The sequence below is a fragment of the Phasianus colchicus genome, chromosome 2 (assembly GCF_987193195.1).
Source record: "Phasianus colchicus chromosome 2, bPhaCol1.hap1.1, whole genome shotgun sequence".
In the NCBI taxonomy this organism is placed as follows: domain Eukaryota; kingdom Metazoa; phylum Chordata; class Aves; order Galliformes; family Phasianidae; genus Phasianus; species Phasianus colchicus.
This window is the reverse complement of record NC_143437.1, coordinates 67,486,270-67,502,339: the sequence shown is the minus strand read 5'-3', so window position 1 is coordinate 67,502,339 and position 16,070 is coordinate 67,486,270. Positions and strand designations below refer to the sequence as shown.

Below are 16,070 nucleotides of genomic sequence, written 5' to 3'. Positions count from 1 at the left end.
TTAAAGAAAGAAATAATTTTAAAATAATGGAGAAATTCCCATCATATCCCAACCACACACAACTTCTCTGCACCTCCTCCTGCCATTGTAATGTCTGTGAGACCCATTTATTAAAGTGAAACCAAGAAAACTCTCTCCTGCCTTCTTCTGTATGGAGAAGATTGACAAGGACTGGAACTGGCTGTTGTTGAGAAATGGCAGGTGAAGAAATGAGTTTTCTTTTGTTGTACATATTCTCAGAGGGAGCTTTACAGCTATGGGAAACTGCAAAGAATGCAGGTGTCCACTCCTCATCATCTTTGCTTCTGAGTTTGACAGTTCCTTGGTTTTAAGGTGTGTGAAGAACGTGGAATGGAGGCATAGAGAGCAGGTAGGTCTCTCAGATACCCCAGACCTGCCCTACTACCATAGCGCAGCATTTTAGGTTTCAGTCAAAATGAATGACAAGATCTCAGGAAAGCAGGGCTTTTACCAACTCGTTTTACAAAACAGGTGGAGCATTATATTGAACAAATGGAATTTTAGAGAAGGCTCACGGGTTTCATTCTGAGGTACAGTCCTTTAAAGGAGTGAGGACTAGAATGTATGTTTTTCCATCTCCAAATTCAAGTCGTGTTTGATGTGTGCCACTCCCTGATCTTTGGCTTCATGTTAAGTATAAAACTGTCACCACAGAGTTACTGAGTAATGGTGGTGAATAGGCAGAGTGTAGCAGTAGACAGATGATAAAGCATTTTCCCCAAAGTCAAAACTGGTGTCCAGGGCACACTTTACCAATTTGGCTTTACATACATTGCTGATACCTTTTCAAAGGTTCAATCTCAACTGTTTTTGAGTGGTGTGGGTGCTCTTTCATGCTGAAGAAGGAAAAGACATCCCTTTGCTTACTTTTGCTGTAGGAGACATTAGATAATAAAGTAAAAGAAGGGCATTTTAATAGAAGACTCAGAAGTATAAATATTTCTTTCTGTTTATCAATATTTGCTTTTTGATGAATTATGTGAACTTCTGGGCAAAGAGCGATCATTAATGGCAATAAGTTGTTCAGCATTTGCCAGAACTTTGACAGACACGAATGGTATTAGGGCTCTATCTTGCCATTAATCCGCACAGATTTGACACTGATACACTGAAGCAACAGAAAAAAATTCTGAAATATTCATCAATATTAAAATCCCTCCAAACATTTCCAGACCTTCATATTTGGAATGCTGCCACGACTCCCATTTCAACCACCATACCGTGTTGGCTTCGGAGAGGCTGCGTATTGACATTTTGCAGAACAGCCTCTAATCGTCTGAGGAAGCTCTGGATTGAGATTAGTATCCACAGCAGACAGGGATCTACAGACACTGCCGTGGGTGAGTAATGCTGCGGGCGCTCGTCCCAGTTCAGGAATGAGTGGAATGCGCCCCTTCTGCAAGGTGTGGGTGAAATAACATCACTGGTGTGGAAGTGGGGAGCTGAAGGAGCTGACTGCAGGGAGAAGTTCACAGGCATGTTTCTGTATGCATGAAATGGCTGGTTGGACTGGAAAAAAGAAAGGAAGGAAGGAAGGAAGGAAGGAAGGAAGGAAGGAAGGAAGGAAGGAAGGAAGGAAGGAAGGAAGGAAGGAAGGAAGGAAAAAAGAGAAAGAGAGAAAGAAAGGAAGAAAGAAAGAAAAACGGGAAGAGAGGGAGGGGGGAAGGAGGGAAGGAAGGGGGGAAGGAAGGAAGGAGGGAAGGAGGGAAGGAAGGGGGGAAGGAAGGGGGGAAAGAAGGGGGTAAGGAAGAGGGGAAGGAAGGAAGGGGGAAAGGAAGGAAGGGGGGAAGGAAGGAAGGGGGGAAGGAAGGAAGGGGGGAAGGAAGGAAGGGGGGAAGGAAGGAAGGGGGGAAGGAAGGAAGGGGGGAAGGAAGGAAGGGAAGGAAGATTGGGAGCAGATATTTTAATTAATTAGTGCATTTATTTGCTTCTGTTGGCATAAATAATCACCTTATTGCATCATACAGAAAGTCAGAGGAACAGCTTTGAGCCAAATGAAAAAACTCAACAGCAATTTTCTATGAGCACTCATAATGAATTTCTTTGCTTAATGAAACACTTCAGCAAACCAAATCCTCGAATTTAAATTTCTACTTATCACGGGCTCACCTCAGATACAGCTGAAACAAGAACAAGTTGGTTAACGACAGACCGGACAAGACATACGCACATTTTCGGCATCACCGAGGGCTGGGAGCGATCCGCTGAGTTCTCCACGGAGGGGCCGGGGGCCGCGTCCCTCCTCACGCTGCCTGCCGCCGTTCAGCCCCGTCGGGGCGGCCGGGCACAGGTGTGAGGCAGGCCGCGCCTGGCGCCAGGAGGGGGAGCTCCGCTCGGTTCCCGCGGGCGGCACCTGGCAGCCTGCGCGCCCCCGAGCCCCGCAGCCCGTGCCAGAGCTTTGAGGGCTGCAAGCTTACGGGCTGACTGGAAATCTGGGCCTTCTCACTCGTCTCGGCCGTGCCAGTGGGCAACAATGAGGAGAAACGCGTGGCTGATAATATCAAAGAGTTACGCATTAATAAAGACCAGACGGAAGAACTGTGTTACGGCTAAGCGTAGCTTTAAAAAGCCCTTTTGAAAGAGCGCCCTTTAAAAACATGTAAATACTAATAAATCGGAATATGAATAATAAAATAAAAATTAAAGCTGGAGCAATTTATTTAAGGCAACTTGTTCACACCTGTCGCTCGATATTTATTTTCCAGAAGTCCACATTACTGTGCTTGAAAAAATTCAAGTGCAAATTTAGAGCTGGGAATGCAAAGCCTCAATAGGATGAAACCATCCAGCTTGGCAAACCGCCGTGTCATGGAACACTGATTTGGGCAGTGGAAGAAAAAGCTCGGGCTTTTCTGGGACTCAGATGCAGCAGGGACCTGGATTTCAGCCTCACAGGTGTCTTAGTGTCCGCCAAAAGTCAGATCGCATCACTTTTTTTTCTTCCCAGCTTTGAAAGTAACCAGTGATCTAAGCAAAAAACCCACAGAACTCTTCAGCGGATAAAGCAGTGAGAGACTATGGACAGCACTGCAACTGGGGCTCATTGTGGGAAGCCTGAGGTTTCCAGCCTCCTTAAAGATGAGTTACAAAAAGGCGTATTATCTTATTTTTCCTCCTCACTTTGAAAAATCTTAGTTTTGCTTCAGAAAATGGAAATGTATTTGGAAAACCTTACTGTTTTGGTTTTTTTTCCAAGAAAATGGAATTCTTTCTTTCCAATCTACACTAAATAATAGAATTGACAAAAAAAATCCCCTTGAATATTTCACCAGGGAAAAAACCTTCACCGATTTCCACAGGGTCAGGATTTTATCTTTGCTAATATCTGCCTACTGATCCCATGTTGCTCTGTACCTCTGCCTGGTAGAACAAACGAAAGCTGTGCTACCGATCCAATCAGCCATCCTTATTGACCTCTTTAAGATGTTATCCAGAATCCATATTGAGCGCTGCTGAACCAGGTTTCTTTATCAAAAACATAGGCTTTCACACAAGAAATGTGTGCTGTCACAGTTCAGTAGATGTATTTAACGTTAGGGTCTCTGTAATGTAAACACCAGATTTATTTTTCTTAACTTTTTGGAGATGTTCAGATCAATGCCACCCTATGACTGAAATATTTATGGCTTCTGCAGATTCTGATATTCTGCTCTCCCTTACGAGTTCATGATTTACCACACTAAAACATAAAAGCCTCCCTTTTTCAGTCTTTGCCTCCCCGTTAACACACAAAACAATTAGACAACTTCCAAATCTTATTTCAGTACCTACAAGTGTCAGATAGTGTCTAAGCATTCTGAATGCATGCACTTCTTTCTTGACAGTTGATGGTCTTCCATATGTTGCCATATGAACAACTTTCCAAGAACATGTAGTACAATAATATGTAATATGAAAAGGTAATAACAGCTCCAGAAAATTAGGAGATGTGACAACTGCAGAAATAATGTGCTATTAGATGGAGAGATCTGGACCCAGTGAAGTAGAATGTTTGTACCCATCCAAAGTCTGTAGTAGATACAAAGAAGAAGAGGATTCACTGAGACCGTGGCTTTTAGCCAGTTGTTGATGAGGTTGTGAGGGACTGTGGGTTGTTTTTAGGAGCTTACTAAAAGTAGCTGAGAAAACTGAGCCTATTGTCAGGAGGCACAAATCAACATCTGCATTCAAAAGCCTTTGCGGTGAGCATTTGGGAAAAGAAGTCTGAAAGTGAGGATCAGAATTCAGAACTGGTAGCATGGGCTGTGAGTGGTGTTCAGCTGTCAATTACCAACTGTTAGTCAGGAAAAGAAATGTCAGATTTGATCCTAAAAACGCTCGCTGTAACCTGCTGAAACCCATTCACAGCATTTGGGCTGGCAGTTACAAAGTCTCTTCTGATATTAAAGGAAATTCTGTTTATGCTGGGAGTTTAGGATTAATCTTTCTGTCGAAGTATCAAGTCAGACTGTTAAACTGATGCAGCGAAATGGCACTTTATTGCAATATCTATAGCAAGCATTGCAAACAAATAGTCTATTATGTGTTTTCAGATGTTTCACTAAACAATAAATATTTAGGGGAACATGGTTATTCTGTGTAGCAAAAGGTCCAAGATTTTCATTAAAGGTGTGTTATCAGCTCTACAGAGAAACCAGTGATGTGTCCCTAATGCAAAAATTCATTTTGTCTTCTTCCTGAGAGTGATTTCATGAATCAGCGAGGTGCTGGTGATTCAAAGCAGGAAGGTTCTCTGAGGTTGACTCTCAGAGGTTTCAAACCTGCAGTTCTGACGCTACATGACGGTGCTTATAAGCAACTTCTCCTTATGCTGCCTATCCTGTCCCTGCCACGGGAGAGATGAGGAGATCCTGGAGCACCTCTTGCATTTGATGAGAGGTCGGCTGCACCGACTCATTTGTAACAGAATCTTGTGAATAGAAAAGATAGATGTGATTGCTGCTGGTGGTGCGGTGCTGCAGGAGGAAGCAACGTATTTTTGGAGCTTTCCTGTGAAGCTGCGAGTTAGGTTCCAAAAGATTCAGAACTCGTTGCATTTTAAAAATACAACAAGCAAGAAAAGACTAATCTTGCACATGAAGGGACCTGGCTTTCCCGGCTTCGGATTCTCTCGGGCTGCCAGGGGAGAGGCAGCGCCTTGCCTGGCCGCGGCCGTGACCCCGCTGCTCTGGAGCCCGCTGGGATTCCTCAGTGGGCTGAGGGCTGCTGCTTCCTCGTCCGTGATGCTCGCTGCTCTCGCAGCTCAGGCCACACAAAATCCCGCTTTCTTCCCATTCCCGGTGTCACGGGGGGTTGTGCTCCGTGTCCCTCCCCAGTGTGCCCCGGCAAGCGAGGCTCGCTTCAGCCCTGAAGCGATCAAAGGAGTTTTGCCGAGTGCTGCGCTCAGAAAACCACCAGCTATTTTGCCAAGTGTAAACGAGACGTTCTTGCACGCAACACCAACTTATTTCTGTTAGACTCAGCCGAGATTTCGCGAGGAGCCTGTTCATCCCCACGTGGAACCCCCTCTACCCATCTTTCAGCCGCTTTTCCTGGAAAACGCACCGTTTCACGCCGCGGCGCGACCCGCCCGTACGATCGCAACGCCGACCGCGGGCACCCCGGCCGGGCAGGGAGCGCCTCCCTCGAGCGGGAGATCCACGCGCGCCCGCGGGTTCGCGGCTCCCCATCCCACCTCCGAGCAGGGGCGGGGGTCCGCCCGCGCTCCGCCCCACGCTGGGCGCGTCGCCCCCCCGGCTGCATGGCGGGCAGCGGCGGCCGATTCGGTGGCGGCAAGCCCCGCCCGCCGCCGGGCCGAGGCCGGCCTCCCGTCCCCGCCGCCGCCCCCTCCGCGGCAGCCCGCCAGCAGCGCCACAGCAGGCGCGGGGCCGGCTCTCTCCGCGCTGCCTCCGCACGCCCGCGCCGCCGCCGCCGCCGCCCGCCCCGCCGCGCCGCTCCCATGCGGGCCGGCGGCGAGGCAGAAGATGGCTGACTCGCCGGGGCACCCGCGCCCCTGCCCGCCCGCGCCCCCCGCCCGTCCGCCGCCGCCGCCGCCGCCGCGCTCCCCCCGGGCCCTCCGCGGCGCCGCCTGGCAGCGCTGAGAGCCGCCGCCGCTCCCCGATCCCCCCCCCCCAACCCCCCCGCGCCCCTCCCGGCCCCCCCAGAGCACCAGCAGCCATTTCATCTCCGGCTCCAAGTAGGCGCAAAAAATGGCAGAAATGGAGAAAGAAGGGAGACCTCCCGAAAATAAAAGGAGCAGGAAGCCGGCGCACCCGGTGAAGCGGGAGATCAACGAGGAGATGAAGGTAGGTGCTGTGATGGGGAAGGGAGCGGGGTCCCCCCCGCCCCCCCGCCGCCGTCGTGCATGGAAATGGAATAAGAAAGGATCTTCTGTCATTTTTTTTTTTTGTAGGATGCACTGAATGTGTCTCAACTCCGCCTCCTGGGCTGAAAACAGAGACGAATTCACAGGCTGCAAATCCTGTTCATTGACCAGCTCTGATTTATTTATTTCTTAAAAAACTCTCCCCTGTTGGGCTCTTCAGCTCCCGGGGTGGCAAAGATGAGCCTTTCTTTCCCCACCCCAGCCCCCCTCTACCCCCCCCCCTTTTTTTTTTTTTTTAATAGCCAACCCCTCTGGTTGCGGGGGAAGCCCTAAAGTTAGAAAAGAAAGGACCCTCTTTTCATCCCCCTATTTCTTTCCATTCCAATAGCCTGCTGCAACTGTGTAATTAAATTGTCAAAGTGAAATGCGGCGCTCCGAGCCGCGCATCCTCCGTGCGCTGAGCCCCGGGCTCCTTCCTCCCCGCTCTGCTCTCGGCCGAGGTGCACCGAAAGGTGCCCGCCCGGAGCCGCTTATGGGAGCCCTTACGGGCGGCCCCGTCCAGCTGTGCTCGGAAGGCGGCAGCTCCAGATGTTGGCGTGGCTGCGATTGCACACAAATTGGCATTTCTTTCGTCCGTAGGTCACTGCTCCGGGCTTGACCGGTCCCAGGTTTTTGCGCCTGTTTTCCATGCCTGTGCCACCTCTGTTTGTTTTACGTCTCTGATTCCCCAAAGTTGGGAGCAGCGTAGTAGGATACTCCAGTTGAACTTGTTGTTGTTTAAGGCACGTATGAAGTGATGAAAGCGGCGTGCCCTGCTTATGGGATAAAACCCCTGTCATTTCCTTTGAATATGTCATTTATTAAAAGACTGATTGTAGGTGTAAGGCTGCCTGGAAAATGTCATATGTTTGCATAGTATGTGTACTATATAGGCGAGTGTATAAATATGCATGATGTCTAATGAAAATACCTCTGCTTTCTGGAAGGCTGATCTCCCCATGCAAAATGAAGCAGGGTGCGTGATCCCCTCCCCTCTGCACAGCGCTGATTTCGGAGGGGCAGGCGCACAGAGCTGCAGGCACATCAGCTGCAAACAGGGACGGGAGCAGCAGCATCCGTGCCACAAACAAAATAACGCGTCACCTCTTTGGGAACAAACCAGTTTCAGCTCCTGAGGAGCGTTGTTCCTCTTTGCGAGATGTATGGCACGTCCTATTTTTGGAGAGCACTCTGTAAGAGTCCTCGCTCATTGTGCTCCTTGCACAGTCCGGAGGGCTGTGGGGATGCATGGTGCAGGGCACTGGCCCTCAGAATGTTGCTTAATGCCATCTATACGGATTGCAGCTTTTAAGTTTCATAGGTTCTAGAATTACAAATTAGCTAATTTTAATCAAAACATGTGAAATGTTATCCTGGCTGGATATAAAGGCTGACTGTGCTGGATCCTCTGGGTTTGTTTTGTTTACTTTGGCTGCAGGCGCACTCGGTGGTTTGGGAGATAGTTGTTCTTCTGCAGTATAACAGATGTTTGTCTGAAAGAGTGAGGAAGAAACAAAAACAACATTGTGTGAAGGAGAAAAATTACACAATTTTAAGCTAATGCTTCGGTATTAAGCACTGGCATTAGCTTTCGTGTAGAGAGTTTCTCTTTTTTAATCATTGATAGCTGCTTAGGGCTGCAGATCTCGGGATTTCAGCTGGCTCGGTAATTAAAGGCAGATAGAAACGGCGCTTTGAACCGATAGGATTTGTAGTGGGAAGGGAGCTGGCCGGTGGCAGAACCTCTCGCACACCGCAGGCCACCTTACAGCGCGAGCTGTGCTGCCATGCCATTGTGCTGTGCTGGGCAACCACGTCTTGAGCAGGACAGTTGGCTGCTATGATCCAAAGGGGAGAGAGAGAAGGGTGGGGGGGGGGGGGAAATAGTAGCTTGAATTTTTGGCTCGTAGAAGAAGTTGAAATCCCGTGAAGATCGTTTGTGCTTTCTGTGCACTGAGGAGTTAAGACGTCGAGTTGTTCTCCATAAACCCGAGGAGTACAATAATGTAACAAATTGGTTGCATTGTGCAAAATGTGTGCGGCGAAATGACAGAGGGAACACAATGTGCCCTTGTGTAGGGCCGTATCTGTAATGTTCAAACGGTCTGGCTGTTTCCCTTCATCTGAACTGCTTTCATCTGGACCAGTGTAAAATAAGCTCTGGTAAGTAATCACGGCAGAGCAGAAAGAAAGGAATGTATACAGCAATAGACAGCCTAAGCTGTAAAAACTGTAACCTGAGTATCAGCAGCAGATCAGATATCAAGGCTTGAAGGTAGGGGAAATGAAAGAGATGAAGGGGAGGAAAAGACGAGAGAGGGAATGGAAAAGTCAGCCTGAAAAGTGAAGGAGAAGTAGGAGGGCCCCCTCAGGGAAATTTGGCTCAGGGATTAGGGAATTTTATCATGGTGTACAGTGACCTACTCAGGTTTCAGCCCACGTTGGATCAGATTGCCTCCCTTTGCTAGCAGAAAGAAAAGGGGCTGGTGTGGATGTGTCTTTTTTTTTTTTTTTTTTTTTCTTTGGGTAATAAAAAGGCCATTGGTACAAGTGTCTATTTTAAGTACTGCAAATGCAAGGCACTATGAATGAGCCATAAAATTCCTTCAAGATTTGCTGTTTGATATGGTCAGATATTTACTCCAGCCGAATGACAAAACCCAGCGCTCGCCTGGTGTGCTCCAGCACTGTGCCACTGCTCGGTCTGAGCGCCGCTGGGTATTCACTGCTGCCTTGTGCCTGAGATTGAGTTACATTTTTGTTATCGCTAACCCCCTGTACACCATGGTTATAACAAATTTTAATTTGATACAGTGTTGTGTGCTAAGAGTACATGACTCTGCACAGTTTTCTGATATTATGTTTCAATGCAAAATATCTTCAGGGGAACTGGGTTTGTTTCTTTGTGACCTTCAGTCACAGCCCTCCTTTCTGCTGGTGTTCCTTATTTTGTCCCTCTTCCTTCTTACTGTTATAATCTCCATCTCCCAGCCCGAGGTAGCACTGTTCATCTTGTGCTCTGCAAGAAGGGCAGGCAGCTGCTCTGAAATTCAGTGGTGTCATTCCTCATGTGCTGGTGAATAGCAGGACACTCAATGGTTCCAAAGCCAGCAAAATCAGGGAACCTGGCACCATTTCAAATCTAAAATAGGTTTTTTGTTTGTTTGTTTTGCTTTGTTCTGGTGTGTGTGTGTAGTTTAATCGATGGAAGCGTTTGTGGAGGCTCAGAGGTGGCTTCACATTCTCCTCCCAGTTTATTTCTCTTTTTCTCCCTGCTGTCAGGCAGTAATGCTGCTCAAGAGCAGCATTCAGGTACCCCCAAATCCTGTGAGATGTGCTGGAATTGATGTGAGGAGTTGCAGCAAGTAAGTCGTACTGGAAGTTCTCCTGAACAAACAAGTCAGTGTCTTCACATGTTCGGAGTCTCTGTCAGTTGTAAAGCTAACAGCTAATTTGTGCTGTAATTTCACAGTGCTGCTCCGTGCGCCCAAGGAGTTTACCATCTATAAATATTCTCAATAACGAATTTGGATCTAAAATTGGGCTCCGTTCCTGATGCCTAGAGCTTAAGGCAGCCCCATCTGTTATAGCTTAATAGTAAACTCATCAGAAGATATTTCAGTTTAGTGTTTTAATATTCCCCATTTGGCATTTAAAAGTACTACTGTCAGAACCAGGAGAGCGGTGGAAGAGGCAGAGCTGTGCTGTGCTCGCAGTGAGCCAGAGACCTGCAAACGTTAAAAAGATTTCAAGGAAACTCCTCCCTTCTCTCCTGAAAAGCAAAAAGTGTGGAAGTGGAAAAGCAGACAGACTCTACCCGTCGTGCTGTTTTGGGATTGCGAGGCGAGGTTTTTCCACAGAGCCTGCGTGGAAGTGGGGTGGCGGCTGAGGGAAGATGAGTCCATGATGTGCCCTCTCGCTGTGTGTGGTGTGGAGGGCTCAGCGTGGCGCTGAGGCCTGCATCTCAAAGCCAGCCCTGCGTATGGTGGGACATGGGAACTAAAGCGCCCTGAGAACTGGCCCTTGTGTGAAGGTCTGACCGTGATGTTCAACATGGCGACAACGTAAATAAATGAGGAAAGGGAGGGCTAGCAAAAAAAAAAATGACACCAAGTTTATATCGTGAATACAGACACATTATTATTTCCTCCATGCGGCAAAAGCGAAAAGTGAATTTGTGGGGCTCTACACCTGGCGGGCCGTGCGTGCGGGGAAATGGAAAGGAGCCACCGTGCTTCCTCCAAGATCTGAAATAAACATTCAGCAGTAAAACCTAGAAGAAAATGAGTCTGACAGACTCGTTCTCCTGTGCGCTTCCTGCCTCCGCACTTGCCAGGCTGGCGGTGCGGGGCCAGGCCGTGCCCCCTGTGGGTAGGGCTTGTGGAGGAGGAGAGACGGGAGCTATGAGGTGAGAAGAGAAGCGCAGGTTAGCTTCAGAGGGTTCTGATGAGTGAAAATTTGGGAAAACGATGCATTGCAACGTAAAAAGTCAAGCCATAGGTGTACTGTTACGATGAAATGAATGCTGAAGCGGAAATGAATGTGATTATATTTTTACTGCCTCACATATAAGTCAGCCCCATGAAGGAGAGAAACTGCAGGCAGGGCAAATTACTACACTTTTCTTTGTCTTTCCAATGAATAGGAAGCAAATTCAAGTCAAAATGCCAACGAGGGTAACAGCTAGCCTGGAGCTTCTGGAGGAGAGGGCATTTCTGCCTAGTACAAGAATAGAGCAATCATACTCACACATTGCCCTGCAGGAGTGAGGAGTGGTTTGGGGCCTAACGGGGGGCGGAAAGAGGGATCGGTGAGAAAGGGGACCTTCTGGCAAGGTGCGGTGAGGTTTGGTGCTGTCGTTTCACTGGGAAGCCTTGAGTCTGGATTCCAGGTTTCAGTTGAGCAGCAGGGTTTCTGTAAAGGGATTTGGAGATGATGGACAAGCTTTTTGCCAGCATGCTGGTCTTTTGTGGTGCCTCAGCCCTGTGGCAGGGCTGCAGAGTTCAGCTGGTAGCCTCCATCCTGCAGACCCTCTGCATCCTTTTGGGGAGTGTGTCTGAAAGCAAGCATGGGCTAGGTTTGTGTTTGTGCCTTTGCTGTCCTGGTGCACAGAAGCTTGGAATTGCAACTCCATGCGTATGCTCCATCCTATCATCCACACTTGTCCTCACTTCGCATTCCAATTTGACAGGTCCATCATCTCTCAGTTCAGCCGGTTCCCCTCTAGTGTGTTCCATCACTGCTTCTTCCCCTCTCCTACTCCAATGTCAGGTCCCTCGTTCTTGCTTTCCTAAGCAAGCACCATGTTTACAATCATCACCCTTCCTTTCACTAAGCCTTTGAAGCTTGATCTTTCATTAAGCTTCCGCTCTGCAGGTACAAGTTGTGTATTAATTGTCTTGCTTCCTTTCTTCTACTTCATCGACAAATGAAGCTTTTTTTCCTCCTGCATTCACACAGAGAAAAATTTTCTCACTTCATTATTTGTATTTTGATTATTGCCACCACACTAGTCTTCACACGTTCCTTACTGTTACCATATATTGAATGCACTTGGTCTGGGCCTACTGTTGAAATGGAAAGAAAGAATGCATGGTAACGGTGACATGATAGTGGTCAGCTTCAGGGCGATAACTTCAGTGAGCATGTGCATGACTGTTATCTGGACAGACAAGATATTACATATCCCCACAGATAGCTATTTTAATCAGTGGTCTGAGGGAAGGTGATTTTGTAGGTCTATGGATGCTCATCTATGCATGGCAGTTAGTGTGGAAAAACCATTTCTCAGCTTTGACCATCAGTTTGTCAAGGATAGGTGCTTTCTCTTGGTTTGCTATGTACAGAGTGCTCTGTAATGAAGCCCTGGCTGCTAGCAACTGAGAGAACAGCATTAAGGATAATAACTGTCATGGTAATAGGCAAAGCAAACTATGAAGGAAAATGGCTTAACAGTGCGGTCGGTTTTTCATTTTTATTTTTTAATTCAAACATCCTTGTTGAGGAATCGCTGTGTTAAAAAGATACCTTTGTTACCACTGATATGTGACCTCCTTCTATTCTGGCTGAAGTTAATTGCAAAGACCCTGGCAACTCATCTATTTATTTTCTTAAGGAGTCAAGTCTCTGTTATGACTCATTTCAAAATCAAGTATATCTTTTTGTTGTTGTGACTGTTCATTTTTGTGCATGGCTCATCATGAGCAGTAAAATGTGACTTGAAAGGTACTCAAGCTTTGTGCCATTGCAAACCCAACAATCATTTACACTAGATTCTGAGGAGGGAGAGTACTTTGTTGCAGAAGAGTATAAACACACACTGCCTTGCTTACATATTCCTTGACAAGTAATTAAAAATTACTCATCTCCTGAGTTGATCAACAGTGCAAATAAAACACAAAGCATCCACAGGAGGTAAATTCAGAACTACTCGATTAATTGGGTTGTGTGGCATTTTAGTCAGGCAGCCTTTTGTCACTTGGCCTCCACCTTGCTGCATTCATCCCTGGGGTTGTGTCTCCGTAACTGAAATGTGGCAAAGCGAGGGAAGGTGCTGGAGCTTTCTTTTGGCACTCTGTGGATTCTGTCGGATTGTTCCTATTACATCTCCAGGACATTTCCGTGTTGGAGTCTCATGGGCTGGAGAAGGGGGAGTTGTATTTGCATTTTCAGCAACAAGAGAAGAGTTTTCTAAAAAGTCAAAAATCCCCAAAACTTTAGAAAAAAATTCACAAACACTTTTGTTATTGTTTAAAATGCTCACAAAATGGCATTGTTCATGTGAGAATTTAAATATATGTTTTAGAAATACGGGTAGGTATTAACCACATTACACTGCAGAGTGTTCTTTGTTGCAAAATGTAAGATTGACTTATTTGAAGCATAATGGACTGTCATAGGCATAATCCTGGACCTAGGCATAGACATGGGGCAATGACACATTTTCTGGCCATTTGGGGCTGCACGGGAGAGCCAGAGAATCGAGACTTCCAGCAGGAGGAGGTCGAGTGAAAGGGGAAAAAGCAGGGAAACTGATGCTCCGCAGGTCTGCTGTGAGCTTTTGTCTTGGTCTCCCTTTTTCTGGAGTGTGTGTTTGTAGCACAGGCGCCACAGGGGATACTCCTGTAAGGGTACAAATGACCTGAGCGTGTTGTGTACGATCTCTCTCCAGCTCTCCCCGAATGGCAGGAACACCTCTGTGATCTGCTGTGATGGATGAGCCGGCAACAGTGCGGCTCGGCTGTTCTGGGGCAGGGTGCCTGCTGCAGCTTGGGATTCGGAAGCAATTAGGATCTGATTAATTTTATTTATTTATTTAAATGACTCGAGAATTGCTGTGTTCCATCATTAGCCTCGCTCCCACTCAAAAACTGAGCTACTGCAGTCGCTAGAGGAAATCTTGCAACCCATATGCCATTTATTTTGAATGGGTGTCGCGTTCTGCTTTTTTTCTTTACTGGCAGCCAGTCACAGGAAGATTGCTTATCAGGATCGTTATTTTAGATGTCAAGATCTTATGGTGAAATCAAGTTGGAAGGCCTTATAGACATGATAATAAAATAAAAGTAAAAATGAAGAGTCCAAACTGAAAGGCTTTGTTTGTGGCTGTTTCTTTTCATTTTACATTTGCCGTCTTACTTTAAGCTGACCTCTGCAGTGACAACGATTCATTAGCTGTTCTCCTCCAGGAGTTTCCTAAACATATAAGCCATGGTTCTGTGGCACCGTCCGGTCTCACAAAGCTTTGTTGCCTGGCTGCAGGGCTCTTGACTTATTCCACTAAATCTCCTGGCCCAGTAATGAGCCTTTCCTACAGAAGTGTTGTTGACACATGACCTGCAGGACGTGGCTTGTAGTAGAGACTGAGAGTTATGACAACCATGTTCCATATTTTGCATTTCCATACAAACATAAAATATAACCACACTGCTGCTTGGAAATTGTTTTAAGAATAAATATGTCAAAGCAGAGAAAAGGCATTCTTAAAAAAATCAGGGAGATTTTTACAGTAAAATGCTTTCATGGTAAAGAGTTCTTAAGTGCTTTGGCTGAGCAGAGGTTTGTAACTGAGGAAAAATGTCTTCACTGTGATTTTATTTCATTTGGTTCACGTGCACCTCAAGGAACTGTAATTGTGTCAGTGACCTACTCCAGCTGAAAGGGCTGTAGTGCAGTGAGATTGATTAACTGCTGCCTGAAAAAATCATAGTTTTCTGTTACCTTCTTGCTGCAGTCTTAAATGTTTTATGGGAATACAGACAAATTTTTGTGACGAATGTATGGTAAAATATTTCTGACGTCGAATGCCGGAGCAAAAATCATAAATAACTCTCCCTTTCATTTCCTTTAAATTACGGATGTGTGAGTCTTTGTCATAATTACATGTGCCAGTCTGAGATTTAAACGCATTACACTTTATACAGTTGACTTATGAAATGCACATTAGTCTTTGAGGAGGTGGGACAAACCTGACACTTCCTCATGTAGCACAGATACCGTTCGATTTATGCAGTCCTCCCTTCATTCCAGATGGTTATTGATTACATAAATAAGTAGGTAATTTTTCTCTTTCAGAACTTCGCAGAAAACACTATGAATGAGCTCCTTGGCTGGTATGGTTATGATAAGGTTGAACTGAAAGATGGAGAAGATATTGAATTCAGGAACTACTCTGCAGATGGGGAAAGCCGCCAGCACATTTCTGTTCTCAAAGGTAATGAGACTTAATGTTTCTGTATTCGTGCAAAGAAGGATTAATATCTTGACCTGTCTGAATTGGTGTAGGCTGGGAAGCGTGTTCTGCTGCTTGCTTTGTGGTTGATTTATGAAAATTTCTGAGAGTGTCTCCTAGTAAGAGGAAGCCGATAGGGTATGGAAAAAATCACTTAACTAAGTTGCTGTTAGTAGGCACTTAGTAACCCATTTTCACAAATAATACCTTTTGTTAGTCAGGTGAAAGCCATGTACCAGTAAGCTGCTCACCGCTGGATAAAGAGAGAATGTCTTCTTAGTGGTTTGGATTTAAGGAAAAAATCCTTTTGCTTTCAAAACAAAGGCTTTGGCCCAAAGCTTTTTAAAATGCCCATAGGTGTTGAGCTGGGATATTCAGAATGCATGCAAGAATCATCATCAACACTCATAACAGGCTCCTTAGCTGTGTTTGTAATAGGCTGTGTTCTGTGAGTGCTTAGAAGTTCTCAATTTGGGATACTGTTGATCTTGCCTCAATGCAACACGAAATTACTCAACATGCAAATTATGGGACTTAACTTTCTGTTGAGCAGTTCAGCTGCTGCCTTCTGATGCCTCAGCCCCAGCCAGTGGATAGGGAGTTGTGGTCAGAGGGAAAAGGAGAGCAGGATGTTGCTGGATCTTGGCTTTCCCAATCGGATTTTCTCACAGATGGGATAAAGAGAGGAAATGGCGGAAACTGTTATGCTTTTGGAGCTCCAGTTGTCACTGTGTTTGTAGCTGGCAGTGTATGGGCTTGCTTTCTGGTGACAAGTAGCAGCACAGTATTCAGTGAGTGTGGCAATTAGTGCTGTGACCAGAGAGACCAGCTCTGATGGGAAAAACAAAGGTGGAAATTAGAGGTATGGCAAACCAGTCTAACTATGTTAAAAGTGAAAATTCACATCTTGTTAGCTGTACAGTTATACTGGTGATCAATATTTCTATTTCATTGAAAATACACTGTTGTTGAGCC

At 46.4% G+C, this 16,070-nt stretch overlaps 1 protein-coding gene across 2 annotated transcripts in view; it reads left to right on the top strand.

The window, feature by feature from the left end:
* The first annotated feature begins 6,142 nt into the window (after positions 1 to 6,142).
* Positions 6,143 to 16,070, top strand: part of SOBP (sine oculis binding protein homolog) — a 109,988-nt gene continuing 100,060 nt past the window's right edge. For both annotated transcript variants that reach the window (XM_031611199.2, XM_031611198.2), the window contains exons 1-2: positions 6,143 to 6,305; positions 14,939 to 15,077. In XM_031611199.2, coding sequence (XP_031467059.1) covers positions 6,210 to 6,305; positions 14,939 to 15,077 — 235 coding nt within the window. In that variant the 5' untranslated portion in view covers positions 6,143 to 6,209. The remainder of the gene's footprint in view (positions 6,306 to 14,938; positions 15,078 to 16,070) is intronic.